The sequence below is a fragment of the Scyliorhinus canicula genome, chromosome 2 (genome assembly GCF_902713615.1).
Source record: "Scyliorhinus canicula chromosome 2, sScyCan1.1, whole genome shotgun sequence".
NCBI classification, from domain to species: Eukaryota; Metazoa; Chordata; class Chondrichthyes; order Carcharhiniformes; family Scyliorhinidae; genus Scyliorhinus; species Scyliorhinus canicula.
The window spans coordinates 3,435,147-3,461,677 of NC_052147.1; the positions used below are offsets into that span (position 1 = coordinate 3,435,147).

General features: G+C 51.4%; 1 protein-coding gene across 1 annotated transcript in view; it reads left to right on the plus strand.

The window, feature by feature from the left end:
- Positions 1 to 348: 348 nt before the first annotated feature.
- The window catches only part of LOC119962491 (nesprin-2-like), a 50,531-nt gene continuing 24,348 nt past the window's right edge, over positions 349 to 26,531 (plus strand). The window contains 6 exon segments of the mRNA XM_038790437.1: positions 349 to 537; positions 874 to 1,162; positions 10,352 to 10,414; positions 13,234 to 13,355; positions 13,357 to 13,383; positions 15,313 to 15,439. Of these exon segments, the coding sequence (XP_038646365.1) occupies positions 406 to 537; positions 874 to 1,162; positions 10,352 to 10,414; positions 13,234 to 13,355; positions 13,357 to 13,383; positions 15,313 to 15,439 (760 nt within the window). The 5' untranslated portion in view covers positions 349 to 405.

Here is a 26,531-nt window from a genome sequence, read left to right on the forward strand (position 1 = left end):
TACACCCCCCCACTTAGCAACAGTGCCCCCCCTCCCCCTTAGCAACAGTGCCCCCCCCTCCCCCTTAGCAACAGTACCCCCCCTCCCCCTTAGCAACAGGCCCCCAACCACTCTGAACAACGACAGAACCATCAACACAAGCCAAAGGCCCCATCTACCCTTCATGGTTTCTAGCCCCTCTCTCAAACCCCTTAGCCTCCTCCCCTCTCGGGAGAACAATCCCACTTTCTTCCAGTCTCTCCACGTTGACTCCAGTCCCGTGTCCCTGGTCTCATTCTGGACAATCTCCTGCACACCCTCTCCCATCACCGACTTGTGTTTTTCCTTTGTGAATCATCACAGGCTTTCCAGCAGGAAATCACCCTCAACACCAACAAGATTGACCAGCTGATTGTCCTCGGTGAGATGCTGATTCAGAAGATTGAGCCAATGGATGCTGTGACCATTGAAGAGGAGCTTGAGGAACTCCATTCGTACTGCCAGGAAGTGTTTGGACGTGTTGCCCGCTTCCACCAGAGGCTCATGTCTAAACAGCCGGTGAGGAACTTTCAAACCTGCCCCAAAAGCAGGGCATGATTCTTCTAACCAGGGTGCAGGTCCGTGGGAGGGGTGCGCGGGATGACAACCTGGGTCTTTGTGTTAAACAACAGAAGTGAAAGGCGGGGTCTTTGTTACTCGTTCGTGCTTGACTATCTCCGGAGATTGGAGTATGTCTGCAGGGGATTCACACCGTGGGTAAAGTGTTGGCTCGAGTCAGTGATAGGGGAGAGGCATGGATTGGACATCCTGGACCAGATGTCCCCCTTCTGCAGCTTCCTGTGAATAATGACTTTGGTCAATGGGTAATGCCTCATGTTGTTGCCGCTGTTACAGATGATTGACGAGGATAAAGATGTGTCAGACAGGGAGGCAGACACAGAAGATGGGAGTGAGCTGCAGAGTATAAGCTGGCAGGAGAAGACGGGTGGCTCGGAGCTGCCCGCTGAGGAGTCTCTGTGCCACCTCTCCCTGCCCGGGGACACCCAGCAACACGAGAGATCTGGTGGTGTGACCCCAGTCAGTGTGGACTCCATCCCCTTGGAGTGGGACCACACGGTGGATGTGGGAGGGTCCTCTTCGCATGAAGATGAAGACGATGGATTGTACTTCAGCAGCCTATCAGGTACTGATTGATTCATGGGTAATCTCCCCTTCCTGACCCCTTGTGCACTGACTAGAATTGTTCAGTATCTACGGCAAGCACCTCTCCGCAAACCTTTTATGTTGGAGCAAGAGGTCCTTTCACAAGCTCAGGAAACCCTAAAGCACTACATTTGTAATTTATGGAAGGACGACAGCCATTTGGTGCAGAGCAAGATCCCACAAACCAATCGGATAAATGAAGAGGTGGCTTAGGTTTTTTTTTGTGGTGATGTTGCTTGGTGGGAGAAAGCGTGGCTCCAGGTTACCAGGTTAGACCCTTTCTGGTGTTCTAGAACCCTCCTTGTTTGACGTGCATCCTGCCCAGCACAGTTGTCATGGCAGCACAGATTGGCTGTGCAGAGAAGTTCATTGTTTGCGATGTGTTCCTGCCATGATTCAGAATGGATTTAAGATCGCGTTGATCGTAAGAGGGCGGAGCAGGATGAGGCCATTCAGCCCCTTGAGCCTAGCCAGCATTCAATGAGACCATGGCTTATTTCATTGTGGCCTCAACTCCACTTTGCTTCCAGCCCCTCTACCCTTTGACCCCACTTTGCCAATCAGGAACCTATCTACCTCAGCCTCAAAGATATCCATTGGCCCGACCTCCGACACACTCTGGGGAAGGGACTTCCAAAGACTCGCCGTCCTCTGAGATAAAACCATTGCTTCTCCTCCTCTTCCATCTTAAATGGGGGGCCCTTCAGCTTTAAACTGCCCCTCAGTCTGGGCTCTCCCACGCAGGGAAACATCCTCTCAACATCCACCCTGTCAGACTGGATCATATCGTTTCAATAAGGTCACCTGTCAATCCTCTAAACTGGATACCGGACCAGTCTGTACAACCTTTCCTCAGAAAATAACCTCTCACCCCCCGGAATCGGTCAAGTGATTGGGTGGATTGGCCGTGTTAAAATTGCCCCTTATTGTCCAAAGCTGTGCAGGTTAGGTGGGGTTGTGGGGATTGACTGGGGGAGTGGGCCTGGGTAAGGTGCTCTTTCAGAGGGGTTGTTGCAGACTCGATGGGCTGAATGGCCTCCTCCTGCATTGTAGGGATTTGAACATTCTCTGAACTGCTGACAGAAGCACTCCAAAAGTCATGTTTGATTCCCATGGTTTGATGCACAAACAATGATTTTGCCCCCGACAGGAGGTTGGTGATAACAACTGCTCCGTATATTGAGTTTCGCGAGAGATGGCTGGTGTGTCTTTTCACCAGATACTCTTCGAGAGGCAGTCAAAGAAACTGTTGGCCTTGAACAGTTGATTGTTCCTTGTTGACAGTGACGGCAATGGAGATGGAGATGGGAGCACAGTCCCCTGCCTCCTGCTGGCAGTGTTGATGTGCAGTGGATTGGAATCTGCTCGGGGCAGTGCTGAGAGTCTTGGAGCCCTACAGCACAGAAAAGGCCCTTCGGCCCATCGTGTCTGTGCCAGTCCAAAACAACCACCCAACTATTCTAATCCCATTCTCCAGCACTTGGATCCCAGAGCCGTGCCTGCCCTGGGATCACAGTGACACATCTCAATACTGAGGGTCTCGGCCTCCAACCCGCTATCAGGCAGCGAGTTCCAGACTCCCACCACCCTCTGGGTAAAAAGGTTTCCCCTCACATCCCCTCTAAACCTCCCGCCCCTCACCTTAAATCTCTGCCCCTGGTCACTGATCCCTCCACCAATGGGAAAGGTTTCTTCCTGTCTATCTATGCCCCTCATAATTTTCTACATCTCAATCATGTCCCCCTCAGCCTCCTCTGCTCCCAGGAAAACAGCCCCAGTCTATCCAATCTCCCTTCATAGCTAGAACTCTCCAGCCCAGGCAACATCCTGGTAAATCTCCAGGATCACATCCCTCCTGTAATGTCGATTCCTGCATTTCCGTTTCCCTCAAGTCAACATTACGACCAAAGGCATCTTCTGCTTCACAGAAACAATTCCTCTCTGTGTAACCCTCAATAAACAGCAGCTGCCACCATGCTGCTGTGGTTCTGGGGTTGAAGAGGCTGCTGCGCTTTGTGTGGATGGGTGGAGATGGATCTCCGTCCAGCCTCGATTGGAGCTGCCTCCACCACACCTCCAGGCCGTGCGTTCCACAACACAGCCTCCACCACACCTCCAGGCCGTGCGTTCCACAACACAGCCTCCACCACACCTCCAGGGCGTGGGTTCCACAACACAGCCTCCACCACACCTCCAGGCCGTGCGTTCCACAACACAGCCCCCACCACACCTCCAGGCCGTGCGTTCCACAACACAGCCTCCACCACACCTCCAGGCCGTGCGTTCCACAACACAGCCCCCACCACACCTCCAGGCCGTGGGTTCCACAACACAGCCTCCACCACACCTCCAGGCCGTGGGTTCCACAACACAGCCTCCACCACACCTCCAGGCCGTGGGTTCCACAACACAGCCTCCAGTCGCGTGAATTTTTTTTTTCTCTCGCATCACATTGGCCTCTTTTGCAAATAACTTTAAATCTGTGCCCCCTCTTTCTCGATCCTTTTCCCAGCGGGAGCGGTTTTTCGCCCTCTACTCCAATTCACTGAATTATTTTGTGCTGAAGAAAGTTAGGGAAAGGATTGGTGCCAGATCAGAGCCTTTCATTCATACTGTCGAGATAGAGAAGCTCCATCCTGTTGAACATTCTGGTCTTTTTTAAAATAATCTTTATTAAGAACAAAGAACAAAGAAAATTACAGCACAGGAACAGGCCCTTCGGCCCTCCCAGCCTGCGCCGATCCAGATCCTTTATCTAAACCTGTCTCCTATTTTCCAAGGTCTACTTCCCTCTGTTCCCCGCCCGTTCATTATTGTCACAAGTAGGCTTCCAAACACCACAATGAAGTTACTGTGAAAAGCCCCTAGTCGCCACACTCTGGCACCTGTTTGGGTCACAGAGGGAGAATTCGGGTTGGCCAATTCACATAACAGCACATCTTTCTGGACAGGCGGAAGTGCCAGGGTGCCCAAGTGGCACCAGCGGTGCCAGGGTACCACCCTACCCAAAGGGCATGCGGCTGGGGGTCTCCGATTCCCTGGGAGACCCCCACCAGTGCCGTTCCGTCTGGACCCCGCTCGTGGGGACGAGTGCTGAACGGCGCTCACTCGAGGTCAGAGGTGAAGGGATTCAATCCCCAGACCTCAGCTACCTCAGGAGTCTGCACATCCAATAATATGCAGACTTGCTGTAAAGTGATCCTGGAAAAACCTGCCACAAATTAACTTTAAAATGTTTCCGTCGAATTGTGCCTAATAGCCCAGCTGAGAGGATTGTACATGTTCAGTATAACCTCCTTGCTGTTGTGCTCTGTACCTTTATTAATAAAGCTCAGAATACTGTCTGCTTTATTAACTACTCTCTCCACCTGTCAGCCACCTTCAATGATCTATACACACACACATCCAGAACCCTCTGCTCCTGCATCTCCTTAAGCAATTAATCGGTTATTTTCCATGTTCTTCCGACCAAACTGCACCACCTCGCACTTCTCTGCATTTTCTGCGCACTCCACCATATTATCCATGGGCTTTCGAGGTTCTACCCTGTTCTCCGCACAGGTTAGAATCCTGCAGACTGAAGGATCTATGCCTCTTGTTGGACGACCTGGGCCATACATTCACACTCTGCCTTCTACCTGTGCGACAGTGTGTCAACCTTCATCCTAATCCTATCCTTCCAACGTCACTAAGTTAGGATGTGTCCATAGTTTGGGATTGTTGTGACACCGGACAAAACCGCAATCTGGACATGAAATCCCAACAATTTTGTGATTTGTAATCTGTGAGGAAAGGATACTTCAACCCCCCCCCCCCCCCCCAGGAGACAAAGAGAGATATTTTATATTAAAACAAACTTTATTCTTAATAACGGACCAACTACATTAACATCACCAAATATAGCTCAGAATGAATAGCTAAACAATTCTTAAAATAAGGAAACTTGTACCTTTTCTATCTCAAAACCCAGTCAAAAGCCACTTGTAAATAAAGTTAGCAAACACAGAGATATTTGCTGGCCCCTGTGTAAAGAGTTGCTTTCAGCAAATGAGAGATCCTGTCGGCCACAAGCTTCAAGTCCTTCTGTCTTTTGCAGACTGAAAGGTAAACTGCGTGCTACAGCCCTGGCTCCTCCCATTAATTACATTGGATGGGATTCTCTGTAGCCCGATACTGAAATCGTGTTCGGCGATTGGACAGAGAATGGTGCCGGTTTGACGCCGGTCAGCCATGCTCCGCCTTCTCCTAAATGGCGACACCGTGCTGTCGGCAGTCGCAATGCCATTGACGCCTCATCGGCCGGCCCACCTTCGATGCTCCGCCTCCGATGGGCCGAGTTCCCAATGGTGCAGGACACATGTGAACCTGGCGTGGCGGCTGCGGACTGTGTCGAGCGCCACCACACTCGGCCGGGATCCATGCCACTGGCCGGCCGGGGGGGGGGGGCTTCTGCTAGGGCTGGGGGGACTGGCGGGGGGTGGCCAAGAGATTGGCTTTGGGTTCGCGGATGGGGGTTGGGTCCATGTTGTACTGCGCGACTGCTGCAGGTTGTCAGCCGTGCGCATGCGTGGCCAGGGACCCGGCTATTCTCCGGCCGTTTTCGGTGCGGGAGACGGGAGTTTCAGTCACCGTCGGTGCTAACCCCTCACCGGTGCCAGAATCGGTGAGGGTTTTATGCCGATTTGTCGGTTGTAAAAGACCACACACGCTCCGCTGGCACCGGCACTTAGCCGTCAAAACGGAGAATCCATCATCTCTATCTCACTAACTGTCTTAATAAAGCTAAACACAACTCCTTAATTATCTAAACTCCAGGGAACCTTGTTCCTATCAGCAAAGGTCCATTAGCTCTATATGGGCAATTAAAATGGTTATAATCAATGATGATCCCACCTTTTACAACATATTAATTGCATTTTCTACAGATACATTGCAATCCTGTAAAACCAGGATTTATAATCCAATCCGTGTAAAGAATTCCCCCCATTGATAAACAAGGTCAGTGTTGCTGACTGATCCATCAGGACCCTGGGGATCTGTGCTGCAGTTTGTCTTTGTGTTTCGGTGCAGCTCTGAAGCAGAGTCAGTAGATCTCACTGTTGGAATAATTGTCAGTCTGAGACGCAGAACTTTATTTCAGTGCAGTCATTGACGGGGGGGGAAGAGAGGGGTCAACAAGGAGGAGACCCCCGACGAGACGGAGGGAGGTAGCAGAGTCCCTGCAAATCTGCGGAAAAGCATTTCCATACTGACAGTCCACGCTGCTCCAGCCTTTTCCAAACGGACTGGGGAACCCCCTTCCCCCCCCCCCCTTCCCCCTCCCCACCTCCCCCTCCCCTCGCCTGAACATTAACCCCTTCTCCCCCATCAGCACAGAATTTCAGGCTGATACTCGGGTCGATAATGCCGCACTGTCAGAGGCACAGGGCTGGATTCTTCCACTCCGCCCGCTGCACGATCGCCACGGGCGAGCCGCGGACAATGGAGAAGCTCATTGACCGGGGTGGGGTGGGGGATTCTCCTGTCAGCGGGCATCCGGAGAATCCCGCCCACCATCTTTCAGATGAGGCACTAAACTGAGCCTCGATCCGCTATCTCGGACAGAGGCCAGTGATCCCACTGCGGTGAACAGGAGTGTTCCTCCTGGCCGCCTGCCTCATGTTGATTGAGGGATAATTATCACAGAGAACAATTATCAAGTCATTCTCACATTGTTGTTGTAGGATCTTGCTGTGCACAAATTAGCTGCTGAATTTTACAATAATCTTTATTATTGTCACAAGTAGGCTTACATTAATGCTGCAATTCAGTTACTGTGAAAAGCCCCTAGTCGCCACATTCCGGCACCTGTTCGGGTACACAGAGAGAGAATTCAGAATGTCCAATTCACCTAACAGCACGTCTTTCGGGACTTGTGGGAGGAAACCGGAGCACCCGGAGGAAACCCACGCAGACACAGGGAGAACGTGCAGACTCCACACCGACAGTGACCCAAGCCGGAATCGAACCTGGGACCCTGGAGCTGTGAAGCTACAGTGCTAACCACTGTGCTACCGTGCCGCCCTGTAACTTTGAATATTACAACATTGACGACACGGCAAACGTATTGGCTCAGTGAGATTCTGGGGATGTGAGAGATGCTATAGAAATGCAAGATCTAAGGGCAGCATGGTGGCGCAGTGGGTTAGCACTGCTGCCTCACGGCGCTGAGGTCCCAGGTTCGATCCTGGCCCCGTGTCACTGTCCGTATGGAGTTTGCACATTCTCCCCGTGTCTGCGTGGGTTTCACCCCCACAACCCAAAGGTGTGCAGGGTAGGTGGATCGGCCACACTAAATTGCCCCTTAATTGGAAAAAAATGAATTGGGTACTCTAAATTTATTTAAAAAAGAATAAATACAAGTCTTTCTACCGATGTTTAATGTCCCAGGACCCGTGGGAGAGGCAGTTATAACCCACGCCCCATTCAGACAGGGAGTATACTCAGAAAGTTCCTCTTGAATGTCCACTGAGGTACTTTGTGCTCATCGACTGTCACTAATATCTACTTCGGATTACAGATATTTTATAAAACTGAATTTCTGAGGGTGCGGTGATGTGGTGGGACTTGTGATTGTGTGAGGGGGGTGTTGTAGAGTGTGTGTCGCTGTGTGAGGGAGTGGGGAGTTTGTGTCACTGAGGGAGTGGGGAGAATTGGTCACTGAGGGGGTGGAGTGTGCGTCACTGTGAGGGGGTGGGGGAGTGTGAGTGAGCTGGTGTGTCACTGTTATGGGGGGTGAGGTGTGTGAGGGGGGTGTCACTGTGTGAGAGGGTGTGGAATGTGTGCCACTGTGTGTGTGGGGGGGGGTGTCACTGTTCAGGGGGGGAGGGTGAGAGCGTGTGTGTGAGGGGGTGGGGAGTGTGTGTGTGGGGGTGGGGAGTGTGTGTGATGGTGTGTGAGGGGGTGGGAGTGGGGAGTGTGTGTGAGGGTGTGTGTGTGTGTGTGTGGGTGGGGAATGTGTGTGAAGGTGTGTGGGGGTGGGGAGTGTGCATGAGGGTGTGTGGGGAGGGGGAGTATGTGTGTGTGTGGGGGGGTGGGGAGAGAGTGTGAGGGTGGGGAGTGTGTGTGAGGGTGTGTGTGTGTGAGTGGCGAGTGTGTGTGAGGGTGTGTGTGGGGGTGGGGAGTGTTTGAGGGTGTGTGTGGGGGTGGGGAGTGTGTGTGGGGGTCTCTGTGTGGGGGGTCTCTGTGTGGGGGTCTCTGTGTGGGGGTCTCTGTGTGAGGGGCTCTGTGTGGGTGTCTCTGTGTGGGTGTCTCTGTGTGAGGGTCTCTGTGTGGGGGTCTCTGTGTGGGGGTCTCTGTGTGAGGGTCTCTGTGTGGGGGTCTCTGTGTGGGGGTGAGGGGGTGTGTGTGAGGGTGTGTGGGAAGGGGGGGAGTGTGTGTGAGGGTCTCTGTGTGGGGGTCTCTGTGTGGGGGTCTCTGTTTGGGGGTCTCTGTGTGGGGTGAGGGGGTGTGTGTGAGGGTGTGTGGGAAGGGGGGGAGTGTGTGTGAGGGTCTCTGTGTGGGGGTCTCTGTGTGGGGGTCTCTGTGTGGGGTGAGGGGGTGTGTGTGAGGGTGTGTGGGAAGGGGGGGGGAGTGTGTGTGAGGGTCTCTGTGTGAGGGTCTCTGTGTGGGGGTCTCTGTGTGGGGGTCTCTGTGTGAGGGTCTCTGTGTGGGGGTCTCTGTGTGAGGGTCTCTGTGTGAGGGTCTCTGTGTGGGGGTCTCTGTGTGAGGGTCTCTGTGTGGGGGTCTCTGTGTGGGGGTGAGGGGGTGTGTGTGAGGGTGTGTGGGAAGGGGGGGAGTGTGTGTGAGGGTCTCTGTGTGGGGGTCTCTGTGTGAGGGTCTCTGTGTGAGGGTCTCTGTGTGGGGGTCTCTGCGTGGGGGTCTCTGTGTGGGGGTCTCTGTGTGGGGGTCTCTGTGTGGGGGTCTCTGTGTGGGGGTCTCTGTGTGAGGGTCTCTGTGTGGGGGTCTCTGTGTGAGGGTCTCTGTGTGGGGGTCTCTGTGTGGGGGTGAGGGGGTGTGTGTGAGGGTGTGTGGGAAGGGGGGGGGAGTGTGTGTGAGGGTCTCTGTGTGGGGGTCTCTGTGTGGGGGTCTCTGTGTGGGGTGAGGGGGTGTGTGTGAGGGTGTGTGGGAAGGGGGGGAGTGTGTGTGAGGGTCTCTGTGTGGGGGTCTCTGTGTGGGGGTCTCTGTGTGGGGTGAGGGGGTGTGTGTGAGGGTGTGTGGGAAGGGGGGGAGTGTGTGTGAGGGTCTCTGTGTGAGGGTCTCTGTGTGAGGGTCTCTGTGTGGGGGTCTCTGTGTGGGGGTCTCTGTGTGGGGGTCTCTGTGTGAGGGTCTCTGTGTGGGGGTCTCTGTGTGAGGGTCTCTGTGTGGGGGTCTCTGTGTGGGGGTGAGGGGGTGTGTGTGAGGGTGTGTGGGAAGGGGGGGGAGTGTGTGTGAGGGTCTCTGTGTGGGGGTCTCTGTGTGAGGGTCTCTGTGTGAGGGTCTCTGTGTGGGGGTCACTGTGTGGGGGTCTCTGTGTGGGGGTCTCTGTGTGAGGGTCTCTGTGTGGGGGTCTCTGTGTGGGGGTCTCTGTGTGAGGGTCTCTGTGTGGGGGTCTCTGTGTGGGGGTCACTGTGTGGGGGTCTCTGTGTGGGGGTCTCTGTGTGAGGGTCTCTGTGTGGGGTCTCTGTGTGAGGGTCTCTGTGTGAGGGTGTGTGGGAAGGGGGGGGAGTGTGTGTGAGGGTCTCTGTGTGGGGGGTCTCTGTGTGTGGGGGTCTCTGTGTGGGGGTCTCTGTGTGAGGGTCTCTGTGTGGGGGTCTCTGTGTGAGGGTCTCTGTGTGAGGGTGTGTGGGAAGGGGGGGGAGTGTGTGTGAGGGTCTCTGTGTGGGGGGTCTCTGTGTGTGGGGGTCTCTGTGTGGGGGTCTCTGTGTGGGAGTCTCTGTGTGGGGGTCTCTGTGTGGGGGGTCTCTGTGTGAGGGTCTCTGTGTGGGGGTCTCTGTGTGGGGGTCTCTGTGTGGGGGGTCTCTGTGTGGGGGTCTCTGTGTGGGGGTCTCTGTGTGGGGGGTCTCTGTGTGGGGGTCTCTGTGTGAGGGTCTCTGTGTGGGGGTCTCTGTGTGAGGGTCTCTGTGTGGGGGTGTGAGGATGATGCTGAACCTGCCGCTCTTGTCTTTTGCAGATGTAGAAATCTCAGAGAGTCCTGAAGCCTTTGTTAAAATGACAGAACTCACATTGAGAGCTGGTAGGCAGCTGGCTGCTAACGCATGTGTGCCCACCCTGCCACCCCTAACCCTGCCACCCCCGTCACATCCATCACCCTGTGCCATGCTCCGTGATCCCGCCGCCTCCTCCACACGGTACCGTTCCCCTCGACCGCTCCGCTCTCCACCACCTCTTCCCTGCATCCGTGTTACACGCATGCTTGTTCACACCGCTGTGATGTCACAAGGTCGTTACGCATGTCGATGCACGAAGCATGTAAACGGCCGGCCTGTCGCTGACCCTGATTTACCCCCCCCCCCCCCCCCTCCTCCCCCCCACCCCCCCCCCCCCCCCCCCCCCCTCCCCAATCATTCCCCCAGAATGCCAGATTTCCCAGTGTCTGCACATGATCTACATTCTGGGGTCTTGTTCGTGAAGTTATTTCTCCAGTGGGTCAGTGGGTTTTCACACGGGGAGTTTTTGGGAAATGAGCTGGGCCCAGGCATCTGGTGTATATTTTCTGGACAGATGGAGGCAGGAAGCCATTCAGCCCATCCTGCTTGTGATAGCTCCTTGAGGGACCTGCTCAACTCCCTGTCACTTTCCCCAGGACCCAGCAACGGTCGTTCCCTTCAAATCTCCACCTCGTGCTCCTTTGAAAGGTGTTATTGAATCTGCTTCCACCGCCCTTTCACCTCACGCTTTCGCTGGGTAAAACAATGTCTCCTTTCCTCTGTGTCCATCTCATTTAACCATCTTGAGATGAGGGAAAGAAAGGGAATTAATCCCCCTCCATCCAATAAATGGGAGGTTGGGGCATCACACGACATCCCACACGAGACAGGGTCACCCAGTGGCCCCCCAGACTGTCCTCTTCCACTTTCCCCCAACTTGTGGTTGAACCGTGAGCTGAGGCTGGGGGTGGGGCGAGGAGGGGCAGTGGTGGGGGAGGGGGATATTGGGTTTTGGGTGGCGGAGGGTGAGGTGGGGAGTGCAATCCACGGGGGGTGGGGGGGAGAGGTTGCAGTTATGGTCACTCTCAGGGGTCGTGGTTGGGGTCACTCTCGGGGGTCGTGGTTGGGGTCACTCTCATGGTCGCGGTTGGGGTCACCCTCGGGGTCGCGGTTGGGGGTCACTCTCGGGGTCACGGTTGGGGGTCACTCTCGGGGTCACGGTTGAAATCACTCTCGGGGTCGCGGTTGGGGTCACTCTCGGGGTCGCGGTTGGGGTCACTCTCGGGGTCACGGTTGGGGGTCACTCTCGGGGTCACGGTTGAAATCACTCTCGGGGTCACGGTTGAAATCACTCTCGGAGTCGCGGTTGGGGTCACTCTCGGGGTCGCGGTTGGGGTCACTCTCGGGGTCACGGTTGGGGGTCACTCTCGGGGTCGCGGTCTGGGTCACTGTCCGGGTGGGGTGTGGGTCACTGTCCGGGTGGGGTGTGGGTCACTGTCCGGGTGGGGTGTGGGTCACTGTCCGGGTGGGGTGTGGGTCACTGTCCGGGTGGGGTGTGGGTCACTGTCCGGGTGGGGTGTGGGTCACTGTCCGGGTGGGGTGTGGGTCACTGTCCGGGTGGGGTGTGGGTCACTGTCCGGGTCGCGGTTGGGGTCACTCTCGGTGTCGCGGTCTGGGTCACTGTCCGGGTGGGGTCTGGGTCACTGTCCGGGTGGGGTCTGGGTCACTGTCCGGGTCGCGGTCGGGGTCACTGTCCGGGTCGCGGTCTGGGTCACTGTCCGGGTCGCGGTCGGGGTCACTGTCCGGGTGGGGTGTGGGTCACTGTCCGGGTGGGGTGTGGGTCACTCTCGGGGTCGCGGTCTGGGTCACTGTCCGGGTGGGGTCTGGGTCACTGTCCGGGTCGCGGTTGGGGTCACTCTCGGTGTCGCGGTCTGGGTCACTGTCCGGGTGGGGTGTGGGTCACTGTCCGGGTCGCGGTCTGGGGCACTGTCCGGGTCGCGGTTGGGGTCACTCTCGGTGTCGCGGTCTGGGTCACTGTCCGGGTCGCGGTTGGGGTCACTCTCGGTGTCGCGGTCTGGGTCACTGTCCGGGTGGGGTGTGGTTGGGGAGTTTGCTCTCGGGCCTCAGTGTCACTCCGGGGGTTTGCAGTGGGGGAATCACTCTTTGTGTGGGGAGCTTGTTGGGGGGGGGGGGGGGGGGGGGGGCATGGTGGGGTCATTCTGGGTGAGCGGTCAGTCGATCACACAAAATAGGAGCAGCAATAGGCCGCTCGGCCCCTCGAGCCTGCTCTCCCATTCAATAAGATCAAAGTTGATCTGTTTGTGTTGAGATCCACATTCCCAACTACCCCAATAACCTTTGACCCCCCTTGCTCAACAAGAATCTTCCTCCACCTTAATAATATTCAATGGCCCCACCCCCACCGCCTCGAGGCAGAGATTTCCACAGTCGCACAACCTTCAGAATCAAATTCTCCTCATCTCCGTCCGAAACGGGCCACCCCCTAATTACAAAACGCTGCCCCCCCCACCCCCCCCCCCCCCCTTGGGTCACTCTTGCGGTCCCTATTGGTGGGCGAGGGGGGGGGTTACTTTCAGTGGGACAATGTGGGGTCACTCTTGGCCGTGATGTGGGTCACTCCCGAGCATTGTGGTCATGGAGGAAAGCCATTACTCATGTGGGGCTATGGTGAGTGGAGGAGGAGGGTGTCACCCTTGAGAGGCGGCATGGGGGCCATACCTGGACATGTATTGGGGGGGGAGGGGGTCCCGGGGTCACTTTGGGGGTCACTGTCGGGGCTATGGAACAGTTTACTCGGAGTGAGCCCCACCTGATTGCTGCCACCCTGTGTGACCACCTGCTGTGCTCATTCCGCCTCCCCCTTATTCACTGTTCTTGTTCACAGGAGACGTGGGTGCAGATCCGGGCCCATGGCGCCTGACCGCCAGCCCTGAGGAAAACAGGAAGTGTCAGTTCCAGCAGACCGGAAATCACCATCGGACACCACCCGCCCGCTGATGGCCAAAGGTCAGGGGCGGATCACCGCAACGGTTATGTAAGTGTCGAGACTGAGGAACTGGCGGTGCAAATGGCAAAGGAATGTCCTGAGGGTCAGCAGCAGCAGTGGCTACAGGGTTTGTCACTGCCTCATGGAGGCCTCGCTGGACACAATCAAAGCAGATAACACTGGACAGGAAACCAGCTGGCTTTCTGCTCCTGAGCAATGGTGATCAGTGCTGCCAACTTTGGATCCTCGATTCATTATTCCCACAGTCCACCCCATCACTGAAGGGGGGGATATATTTTCCATTGAACCTTCTTGATCTGGGTCCCGACTGATTTCCCTCAGTGAGTTCCAGTGAGAAAGGCCAGGCCTTGGGCTCGATGATCAGAAATTGGGCTGCTTATTTAATTTGTTCTTGGGATGTGGGCATTGCTACCGAGACCCATCCCGAGTTGCCCTTCAGAAGGGGGTGGGTGAGCTGCCTTCTTGAACCCGCTGCAGTCCCTGAGGTGTAGGTACACCCACTGTGCTGTTAGGGAGGGAGTTCCAGGATGTTGCCCCAGCGACAGTGAAGGACCGGGGATATATTTCCAAGTCAGGGCGGTGAGTGACTTGGAGAGGAACCTCCAGGTGGTGGGGTTCCCAGGTATCTGCTGCTCTTGTCCTTCTAGATGGTAGTGGGCGTGGGTTTGGAAGGAGCTGTCTGAGGAACCTTGGTGAGTTGCTGCAGTGCATCTTGTGGATGGTACACACGGCTGCCACCATCTTGTGGATGGTACACACGGCTGTCACTGCCTTAATGGTGGAGGGAGTGAATGCTGCAGGTGGTGGATGGGGTGGGAATCTCGTGGATTTGCTTTGTCCTGGATGGTGTTGAATGTTCCGGTGCATTGCAGCTGTCCTCACAGACTAAGGGAGAGTGCCTGCACACTAACGTCACACTGGGGCTGCGAAATGTCAGATACCAACTTTCACAAATGGTTCCTGCTCCAACAATTCCTTTATGGGACTTCCGATGTCACGTCTGAAATGGTTTTGTGACTTTCAGTCTCGTTTTTGCTCAAACCCTCACTCAACATCGAGTCTTCAATCTTAGAACGAAACAGATACATTGCAAATTTACTCTGTATCTAACCCCGTGCTGTACCTGTCCTGGGAGTGTTTGATGGGGACAGTACAGAGGGAGCTTTACTCTGTATCTAACCCCGTGCTGTACCTGTCCTGGGAGTGTTTGATGGGGACAGTGTAGAGGGAGCTTTACTCTGTATCTAACCCCGTGCTGTACCTGCCCTGGGAGTGTTTGATGGGGACAGTGTAGAGGAAGCTTTACTCTGTATCTAACCCCGTGCTGTACCTGGGCTGGGAGTGTTTGATGGGGACAGTGTAGAGGGAGCTTTACTCTGTATCGAACCCCGTGCTGTACCTGTCCTGGGAGTGTTTGATGGGGAGAGTGTAGAGGGAGCTTTACTCTGTATCTAACCCCGTGCTGTACCTGTCCTGGGAGTGTTTGATGGGGACAGTGTAGAGAGAGCTTTACTCTGTATCTAACCCCGTGCTGTACCTGTCCTGGGAGTGTTTGATGGGGACAGTGTAGAGAGAGCTTTATTCTGTATTCTAACCCCGTGCTGTACCTGTCCAGCGAGTGTTTGATGGGGACAGTGTAGAGGCAGCTTTACTCTGTATCTAACCCCGTGCTGTACCTGTCCTGGGAGTGTTTAATGGGGACAGTGTAGAGGGAGCTTTACTCTGTATCTAACCCCGTGCTGTACCTGTCCTGGGAGTGTTTGATGGGCACAGTGTAGAGGGAGCTTTACTCTGTATCTAACCCCGTGCTATACCTGTCCTGGGAGTGTTTGATGGGGACAGTGTAGAGGGAGCTTTACTCTGTATCTAACCCCGTGCTATACCTGTCCTGGGAATGTTTGATGGGGACAGTAACGTTTTGTACATAGACTGATGAAGGTGCATGATTTCTTTCAGGACAAACTCTTGTCGGAATGTTCTGGAAGCATCCACGGTGTGAGGCGGGAAGCAGGCATTCTGGGAGATGAGATGTCCCAGCAATCAGAGCACCTGAGAAATGTACACTCTGATCAGCCAGCACCGGGTAAGGGTTTTGCTGGATAAGGCCATAGACTCAACACCATGGGCCAATCAGCAACCAGCTGTGGAGCTTGTTAACCCCTTGTTCAACAGCTAGAACTCGACAATGAAAATTTGCATTTATTTATCTTGGTGTGTGGTTATGGTGCGTGATAACTGTGTGGTTATGGTGCGTGATAACTGTGTGGTTATGGTGCGTGATAACTGTGTGGTTATGGTGCGTGATAACTGTGCGGTTATGGTGCGTGATAACTGTGTGTGGTTATGGTGCGTGATAACTGCGGTTATGGTGCGTGATAACTGTGTGGTTATGGTGCGTGATAACTGTGTGGTTATGGTGCGTGATAACTGTGCGGTTATGGTGTGTGATAACTGTGTGGTTATGGTGTGTGATAACTGTGTGGTTATGGTGCGTGATAACTGTGGTTATGGTGCGTGATAACTGTGTGGTTATGGTGCGTGATAACTGTGTGGTTATGGTGCGTGATAACTGTGTGGTAATGGTGCGTGATAACTGCGGTTATGGTGCGTGATAACTGTGTGGTTATGGTGTGTGATAACTGTGTGGTTATGGTGAGTGATAACTGCGGTTATGGTGCGTGATAACTGTGTGGTTATGGTGCGTGATAACTGTGTGGTTATGGTGAGTGATAACTGCGGTTATGGTGCGTGATAACTGTGTGGTTATGGTGAGTGATAACTGCGGTTATGGTGCGTGATAACTGTGGTTATGGTGCGTGATAACTGTGTGGTTATGGTGAGTGATAACTGTGCGGTTATGGTGAGTGATAACTGTGCGGTTAGGGTGCGTGATAACTGTGGTTATGGTGCGTGATAACTGTGGTTATCGTGCGTGATAACTGTGTGGTTATGGTGAGTGATAACTGCGGTTACGGTGTGTGATAACTGTGCGGTTAGGGTGCGTGATAACTGTGGTTATGGTGTGTGATAACTGTGTGGTTATGGTGTGTGATAACTGTGCGGTTATGGTGAGTGATAACTGTGTGCTTAGGGTGCGTGATAACTGTGGTTATGGTGTGTGATAACTGTGCGGTTATGGTGCGTGATAACTGTGGTTATGGTGCGTGATAACTGTGTGGTTATGGTGCGTGATAACTGTGCGGTTATGGTGCGTGATAACTGTGCGGTTATGGTGCGTGATAACTGTGCGGTTATGGTGCGTGATAACTGTGCGGTTATGGTGCGTGATAACTGTGTGGTTATGGAGCGTGATAACTGTGCGGTTATGGTGCGTGATAACTGTGCGGTTATGGTGCGTGATAACTGTGCGGTTATGGTGCGTGATAACTGTGTGGTTATGGTGCGTGATAACTGTGCGGTTATGGTGCGTGATAACTGTGCGGTTATGGTGCGTGATAACTGTGTGGTTATGGTGCGTGATAACTGTGCGGTTATGGTGCGTGATAACTGTGCGGTTATGGTGCGTGATAACTGTGCGGTTATGGTGCGTGATAACTGTGTGGTTATGGTGCGTGATAACTGTGTGGTTATGGTGCGTGATAACTGTGTGGTTATGGTGCGTGATAACTGTGCGGTTATGGTGCGTGATAACTGTGCGGTTATGGTGTGTGATAACTGTGTGGTTATGGTGCGTGATAACTGTGGTTATGGTCTGTGATAACTGTGTGGTTATGGTGCGTGATAACTGTGCGGTTATGGTGCGTGATAACTGTGTGGTTATGGTGCGTGATAACTGTGTGGTTATGGGCGTGATAACTGTGCGGTTATGGTGCGTGATAACTGTGCGGTTATGGTGCGTGATAACTGAGTGGTTATGGTGCGTGATAACTGTGTGGTTATGGTGTGTGATAACTGTGGTTATGGTGCGTGATAACTGTGTGGTTATGGTGCGTGATAACTGTGGTTATGGTGCGTGATAACTGTGCGGTTATGGTGCGTGATAACTGTGGTTATGGTGTGTGATAACTGTGGTTATGGTGCGTGATAACTGTGGTTATGGTGCGTGATAACTGTGTGGTTATGGTGCGTGATAACTGTGGTTATGGTGTGTGATAACTGTGGTTATGGTGCGTGATAACTGTGTGGTTATGGTGCGTGATAACTGTGTGGTTATGGTGCGTGATAACTGTGTGGTTATGGTGTGTGATAACTGTGGTTATGGTGCGTGATAACTGTGCGGTTATGGTGCGTGATAACTGTGTGGTTATGGTGCGTGATAACTGTGTGGTTATGGTGTGTGATAACTGTGGTTATGGTGCGTGATAACTGTGTGGTTATGGTGCGTGATAACTGTGCGGTTATGGTGCGTGATAACTGTGCGGTTATGGTGCGTGATAACTGTGTGGTTATGGAGCGTGATAACTGTGCGGTTATGGTGCGTGATAACTGTGCGGTTATGGTGCGTGATAACTGTGCGGTTATGGTGCGTGATAACTGTGTGGTTATGGTGCGTGATAACTGTGCGGTTATGGTGCGTGATAACTGTGCGGTTATGGTGCGTGATAACTGTGCGGTTATGGTGCGTGATAACTGTGCGGTTATGGTGCGTGATAACTGTGCGGTTATGGTGCGTGATAACTGTGCGGTTATGGTGCGTGATAACTGTGTGGTTATGGTGCGTGATAACTGTGTGGTTATGGTGCGTGATAACTGTGCGGTTATGGTGCGTGATAACTGTGTGGTTATGGTGCGTGATAACTGTGTGGTTATGGTGCGTGATAACTGTGTGGTTATGGTGCGTGATAACTGTGCGGTTATGGTGCGTGATAACTGTGCGGTTATGGTGTGTGATAACTGTGTGGTTATGGTGCGTGATAACTGTGGTTATGGTCTGTGATAACTGTGTGGTTATGGTGCGTGATAACTGTGCGGTTATGGTGCGTGATAACTGTGTGGTTATGGTGCGTGATAACTGTGTGGTTATGGGGCGTGATAACTGTGCGGTTATGGTGCGTGATAACTGTGCGGTTATGGTGCGTGATAACTGTGTGGTTATGGTGCGTGATAACTGTGTGGTTATGGTGCGTGATAACTGTGTGGTTATGGTGCGTGATAACTGTGCGGTTATGGTGCGTGATAACTGTGCGGTTATGGTGTGTGATAACTGTGTGGTTATGGTGCGTGATAACTGTGGTTATGGTCTGTGATAACTGTGTGGTTATGGTGCGTGATAACTGTGCGGTTATGGTGCGTGATAACTGTGTGGTTATGGTGCGTGATAACTGTGTGGTTATGGGGCGTGATAACTGTGCGGTTATGGTGCGTGATAACTGTGCGGTTATGGTGCGTGATAACTGTGTGGTTATGGTGCGTGATAACTGTGTGGTTATGGTGTGTGATAACTGTGGTTATGGTGCGTGATAACTGTGTGGTTATGGTGCGTGATAACTGTGGTTATGGTGCGTGATAACTGTGCGGTTATGGTGCGTGATAACTGTGGTTATGGTGTGTGATAACTGTGGTTATGGTGCGTGATAACTGTGGTTATGGTGCGTGATAACTGTGTGGTTATGGTGCGTGATAACTGTGGTTATGGTGTGTGATAACTGTGGTTATGGTGCGTGATAACTGTGTGGTTATGGTGCGTGATAACTGTGTGGTTATGGTGCGTGATAACTGTGTGGTTATGGTGTGTGATAACTGTGGTTATGGTGCGTGATAACTGTGCGGTTATGGTGCGTGATAACTGTGTGGTTATGGTGCGTGATAACTGTGTGGTTATGGTGTGTGATAACTGTGGTTATGGTGCGTGATAACTGTGTGGTTATGGTGCGTGATAACTGTGCGGTTATGGTGTGTGATAACTGTGTGGTTATGGTGCGTGATAACTGTGGTTATGGTGCGTGATAACTGTGCGGTTATGGTGCGTGATAACTGTGCGGTTATGGTGCGTGATAACTGTGGTTATGGTGTGTGATAACTGTGTGGTTATGGTGCGTGATAACTGTGGTTATGGTGCGTGATAACTGTGGTTATGGTGTGTGATAACTGCGGTTATGGTGCGTGATAACTGTGCGGTTATGGTGCGTGATAACTGTGGTTATGGTGTGTGATAACTGTGTGGTTATGGTGCGTGATAACTGTGGTTATGGTGTGTAATAACTGTGTGGTTATGGTGCGTGATAACTGTGTGTGGTTATGGTGCGTGATAACTGTGTGTGGTTATGGTGCGTGATAACTGTGTGTGGTTATGGTGCATGATAACTGTGGTTATGGTGCGTGATAACTGTAGTTATGGTGCGTGATAACTGTGTGGTTATGGTGCGTGATAACTGTGTGGTTATGGTGCGTGATAACTGTGTGGTTATGGTGCGTGATAACTGTGTGGTTATGGTGCGTGATAACTGTGCGGTTATGGTGCGTGATAACTGTGCGGTTATGGTGCGTGATAACTGGGTGGTTATGGTGCGTTGTAACTGTGCGGTTATGGTGCGTGATAACTGTGCGGTTATGGTGCGTGATAACTGTGTGGTTATGGTGCGTGATAACTGTGGTTATGGTGCGTGATAACTGTGGTTATGGTGTGTGATAACTGTGCGGTTATGGTGCGTGATAACTGTGTGGTTATGGTGCGTGATAACTGTGTGGTTATGGTGCGTGATAACTGTGTGGTTATGGTGCGTGATAACTGTGCGGTTATGGTGCGTGATAACTGTGTGGTTATGGTGTGTGATAACTGCGGTTATGGTGCGTGATAACTGTGTGGTTATGGTGTGTGATAACTGGTTATGGTGTATGATAACTGTGTGGTTATGGTGCGTGATAACTGTGGTTATGGTGCGTGATAACTGTGTGGTTATGGTGTGTGATAACTGTGGTTACCGTGTGTGATAACTGTGCGGTTACCGTGTGTGATAACTGTGTGTGGTTATGATGCGTGATAACTGTGGTTATGGTGCGCGATAACTGTGTGGTTATGGTGCGTGATAACTGTGCTTACCGTGTGTGATACCTGTGCGGTTACGGTGAGGGATAACTGTGCGGTTATGGTGTGTGATAACTGTGCGGTTACGGTGAGGGATAACTGTGCGGTTATGGTGTGTGATAACTGTGCGGTTATGGTGTGTGATAACTGTGCGGTTATGGTGCGTGATAACTGGTTATGGTGCGTGATAACTGTGTGGTTATGGTGCGTGATAACTGTGTGGTTATGGTGCGTGATAACTGCGGTTATGGTGCGTGATAACTGTGTGGTTATGGTCCGTGATAACTGGGCGGTTATGGTGTGTGATAACTGTGCGGTTGTGGTGTGTGATAACTGTGTGGTTATGGTGCGTGATAACTGTGCGGTTATGGTGCGTGATAACTGTGTGGTTATGGTGCGTGATAACTGTGCGGTTATGGTGCGTGATAACTGTGTGGTTATGGTGCGTGATAACTGTGCGGTTATGGTGTGTGATAACTGTGTGGTTATGGTGCGTGATAACTTTGGTTATGGTGCGTGATAACTGTGCGGTTATGGTGCGTGATAACTGTGCGGTTATGGTGCGTGATAACTGTGGTTATGGTGTGTGATAACTGTGTGGTTATGGTGCGTGATAACTGTGGTTATGGTGCGTGATAACTGTGGTTATGGTGTGTGATAACTGCGGTTATGGTGCGTGATAACTGTGCGGTTATGGTGCGTGATAACTGTGGTTATGGTGTGTGATAACTGTGTGGTTATGGTGCGTGATAACTGTGGTTATGGTGTGTAATAACTGTGTGGTTATGGTGCGTGATAACTGTGTGTGGTTATGGTGCGTGATAACTGTGTGTGGTTATGGTGCGTGATAACTGTGTGTGGTTATGGTGCGTGATAACTGTGGTTATGGTGCGTGATAACTGTGTGGTTATGGTGCGTGATAACTGTGCGGTTATGGTGCGTGATAACTGTGGTTATGGTGCGTGATAACTGTGGTTATGGTGCGTGATAACTGTGTGGTTATGGTGCGTGATAACTGTGTGGTTATGGTGCGTGATAACTGTGTGGTTATGGTTTTTGATAACTGTGGTTATGGTGCGTGATAACTGTGGTTATGGTGCGTGATAACTGTAGTTATGGTGCGTGATAACTGTGTGGTTATGGTGCGTGATAACTGTGTGGTTATGGTGCGTGATAACTGTGTGGTTATGGTGCGTGATAACTGTGTGGTTATGGTGCGGGATAACTGTGCGGTTATGGTGCGTGATAACTGTGCGGTTATGGTGCGTGATAACTGTGTGGTTATGGTGCGTTGTAACTGTGCGGTTATGGTGCGTGATAACTGTGCGGTTATGGTGCGTGATAACTGTGTGGTTATGGTGCGTGATAACTGTGGTTATGGTGCGTGATAACTGCGGTTATGGTGTGTGATAACTGTGCGGTTATGGTGTGTGATAACTGTGTGGTTATGGTGCGTGATAACTGTGTGGTTATGGTGCGTGATAACTGTGCGGTTATGGTGCGTGATAACTGTGTGGTTATGGTGCGTGATAACTGTGGTTATGGTGCGTGATAACTGTGTGGTTATGGTGTGTGATAACTGTGTGGTTATGGTGTGTGATAACTGTGCTTACCGTGTGTGATACCTGTGCGGTTACGGTGAGGGATAACTGTGCGGTTATGGTGTGTGATAACTGTGCGGTTACGGTGAGGGATAACTGTGCGGTTATGGTGTGTGATAACTGTGCGGTTATGGTGTGTGATAACTGTGCGGTTATGGTGCGTGATAACTGGTTATGGTGCGTGATAACTGTGTGGTTATGGTGCGTGATAACTGTGTGGTTATGGTGCGTGATAACTGCGGTTATGGTGCGTGATAACTGTGTGGTTATGGTCCGTGATAACTGGGCGGTTATGGTGTGTGATAACTGTGTGGTTATGGTGCGTGATAACTGTGCGGTTATGGTGCGTGATAACTGTGTGGTTATGGTGCGTGATAACTGTGCGGTTATGGTGCGTGATAACTGTGTGGTTATGGTGCGTGATAACTGTGCGGTTATGGTGCGTGATAACTGTGTGGTTATGGTGCGTGATAACTGTGCGGTTATGGTGCGTGATAACTGTGTGGTTATGGTGCGTGATAACTGTGCGGTTATGGTGCGTGATAACTGTGTGGTTATGGTGCGTGATAACTGTGCGGTTATGGTGCGTGATAACTGTGCGGTTATGGTGCGTGATAACTGTGTGGTTATGGTGCGTGATAACTGTTTGTGGTTATGGTGCGTGATAACTGTGGTTATGGTGCGTGATAACTGTGTGGCTATGGTGCGTGATAACTGTTTGTGGTTATGGTGCGTGATAACTGTGGTTATGGTGCGTGATAACTGTGCGGTTATGGTGTGTGATAACTGTGCGGTTATGGTGCGTGATAACTGTGCGGTTATGGTGCGTGATAACTGTGTGGTTATGGTGCGTGATAACTGTGTGGTTATGGTGCGTGATAACTGTGCGGTTATGGTGCGTGATAACTGTGCGGTTATGGTGCGTGATAACTGTGTGGTTATGGTGCGTGATAACTGTGTGGTTATGGTGCGTGATAACTGTGCGGTTATGGTGCGTGATAACTGTTTGTGGTTATGGTGCGTGATAACTGTGTGGTTATGATGTGTGATAACTGTGCGGTTATGGTGCGTGATAACTGTGTGGTTATGGTGCGTGATAACTGTGGTTATGGTGTGTGATAACTGGTTATGGTGTGTGATAACTGTGGTTATGGTGTGTGATAACTGTGTGTGGTTATGGTGCGTGATAACTGTGTGGTTTTGGTGCGTGATAACTGTGTGGTTATGGTGCGTGATAACTGTGTGGTTATGGTGTGTGATAACTGTGTGGTTATGGTGCGTGATAACTGTGCGGTTATGGTGCGTGATAACTGTGTGGTTATGGTGCGTGATAACTGTGTGGTTATGGTGTGTGATAACTATGTGGTTATGGTGTGTGATAACTGTGTGGTTATGGTGCGTGATAACTGTGGTTATGGTGCGTGATAACTGGTTATGGTGTGTGATAACTGTGTGGTTATGGTGCGTGATAACTGTGCGGTTATGGTGCGTGATAACTGCGGTTATGGTGTGTGATAACTGTGTGTGGTTATGGTGCGTGATAAGTATGTGGTTATGGTGCATAATAACTGTGGTTATGGTGTTTGATAACTGGTTATGGTGTGTGATAACTGTGGTTATGGTGCGTGATAACTGTGCAGTTATGGTGCGTGATAACTGTGTGGTTATGGTGCGTGATAACTGTGTGGTTATGGTGCGTGATAACTGTGTGGTTATGGTGCGTGATAACTGTGTGGTTATGGTGCGTGATAACTGTGCGGTTATGGTGCGTGATAACTGTGCGGTTATGGTGCGTGATAACTGTGTGGTTATGGTGCGTTGTAACTGTGCGGTTATGGTGCGTGATAACTGTGCTGTTATGGTGCGTGATAACTGTGTGGTTATGGTGCGTGATAACTGCGGTTATGGTGCGTGATAACTGCGGTTATGGTGTGTGATAACTGTGCGGTTATGGTGCGTGATAACTGTGTGGTTATGGTGCGTGATAACTGTGTGGTTATGGTGCGTGATAACTGTGTGGTTATGGTGCGTGATAACTGCGGTTATGGTGCGTGATAACTGTGTGGTTATGGTGTGTGATAACTGTGCGGTTATGGTGCGTGATAACTGTGTGGTTATGGTGTGTGATAACTGGTTATGGTGTATGATAACTGTGTGGTTATGGTGTGTGATAACTGTGGTTATGGTGCGTGATAACTGTGTGGTTATGGTGTGTGATAACTGTGGTTATGGTGCGTGATAACTGTGGTTACCGTGTGTGATAACTGTGCGGTTACCGTGTGTGATAACTGTGTGCGGTTATGGTGCTTGATAACTGTGGTTATGGTGTGTAATAACTGTGTGTGGTTATGATGCGTGATAACTGTGGTTATGGTGCGCGATAACTGTGTGGTTATGGTGCGTGATAACTGTGCTTACCGTGTGTGATGCCTGTGCGGTTACGGTGAGGGATAACTGTGCGGTTATGGTGTGTGATAACTGTGCGGTTACGGTGAGGGATAACTGTGCGGTTATGGTGTGTGATAACTGTGCGGTTATGGTGTGTGATAACTGTGCGGTTATGGTGCGTGATAACTGGTTATGGTGCGTGATAACTGTGTGGTTATGGTGCGTGATAACTGTGTGGTTATGGTGCGTGATAACTGCGGTTATGGTGCGTGATAACTGTGTGGTTATGGTCCGTGATAACTGGGCGGTTATGGTGTGTGATAACTGTGCGGTTGTGGTGTGTGATAACTGTGTGGTTATGGTGCGTGATAACTGTGCGGTTATGGTGCGTGATAACTGTGTGGTTATGGTGCGTGATAACTGTGCGGTTATGGTGCGTGATAACTGTGTGGTTATGGTGCGTGATAATTGTGTGGTTATGGTGCGTGATAACTGCGGTTATGGTGCGTGATAACTGTGCGGTTATGGTGCGTGATAACTGTGTGGTTATGGTGCGTGATAACTGTGTGGTTATGGTGTGTGATAACTGTGTGGTTATGGTGCGTGATAACTGTGCGGTTATGGTGTGTGATAACTGTGTGGTTATGGTGCGTGATAACTGCGGTTATGGTGCGTGATAACTGTGCGGTTATGGTGCGTGATAACTGTGTGGTTATGGTGCGTGATAACTGTGTGGTTATGGTGCGTGATAACTGTGTGGTTATGGTGCGTGATAACTGTGTGGTTATGGTGCGTGATAACTGTGTGGCTATGGTGCGTGATAACTGTGTGGTTATGGTGCGTGATAACTGTGTGGCTATGGTGCGTGATAACTGTTTGTGGTTATGGTGCATGATAACTGTGGTTATGGTGCGTGATAACTGTGCGGTTATGGTGTGTGATAACTGTGCGGTTATGGTGCGTGATAACTGTGCGGTTATGGTGCGTGATAACTGTGTGGTTATGGTGCGTGATAACTGTGTGGTTATGGTGCGTGATAACTGTGTGGTTATGGTGCGTGATAACTGTGTGGTTATGGTGCGTGATAACTGTGCGGTTATGGTGCGTGATAACTGTGTGGTTATGGTGCGTGATAACTGTGTGGTTATGGTGCGTGATAACTGTGCGGTTATTGTGCGTGATAACTGTGTGGTTATGGTGCGTGATAACTGTGCGGTTATGGTGCGTGATAACTGTTTGTGGTTATGGTGCGTGATAACTGTGTGGTTATGGTGAGTGATAACTGTGTGGTTATGGTGCGTGATAACTGTGGTTATGGTGTGTGATAACTGGTTATGGTGTGTGATAACTGTGGTTATGGTGTGTGATAACTGTGTGGTTTTGGTGCGTGATAACTGTGTGTGGTTATGGTGCGTGATAACTATGTGGTTATGGTGTGTGATAACTGTGTGGTTATGGTGCGTGATAACTGTGCGGTTATGGTGCGTGATAACTGTGTGGTTATGGTGCGTGATAACTGTGTGGTTATGGTGTGTGATAACTACGTGGTTATGGTGTGTGATAACTGTGTGGTTATGGTGCGTGATAACTGTGGTTATGGTGCGTGATAACTGGTTATGGTGCGTGATAACTGTGTGGTTATGGTGCGTGATAACTGTGCGGTTATGGTGCGTGATAACTGCGGTTATGGTGTGTGATAACTGTGTGTGGTTATGGTGCGTGATAAGTATGTGGTTATGGTGCATAATAACTGTGGTTATGGTGTGTGATAACTGGTTATGGTGTGTGATAACTGGTTTTGGTGCGTGATAACTGTGGTTATGGTGCGTGATAACTGTGCGGTTATGGTGTGTGATAACTGTGGTTATGGTGCGTGATAACTGTGCGGTTATGGTGCGTGATAACTGTGTGGTTATGGTGCGTGATAACTGTGTGGTTATGGTGCGTGATAACTGCGGTTATGGTGCGTGATAACTGTGTGGTTATGGTGTGTGATAACTGTGTGTGGTTATGGTGCGTGATAACTGCGGTTATGGTGTGTGATAACTGTGTGGTTATGGTGCGTGATAACTGAGGTTATGGTGTGTAATAACTGTGTGGTTATGGTGCGTGATAACTGTGGTTATGGTTTTTGATAACTGTGTGGTTATGGTGCGTGACAACTGTGCGGTTATGGTGTTTGATAATTGTGTGGTTATGGT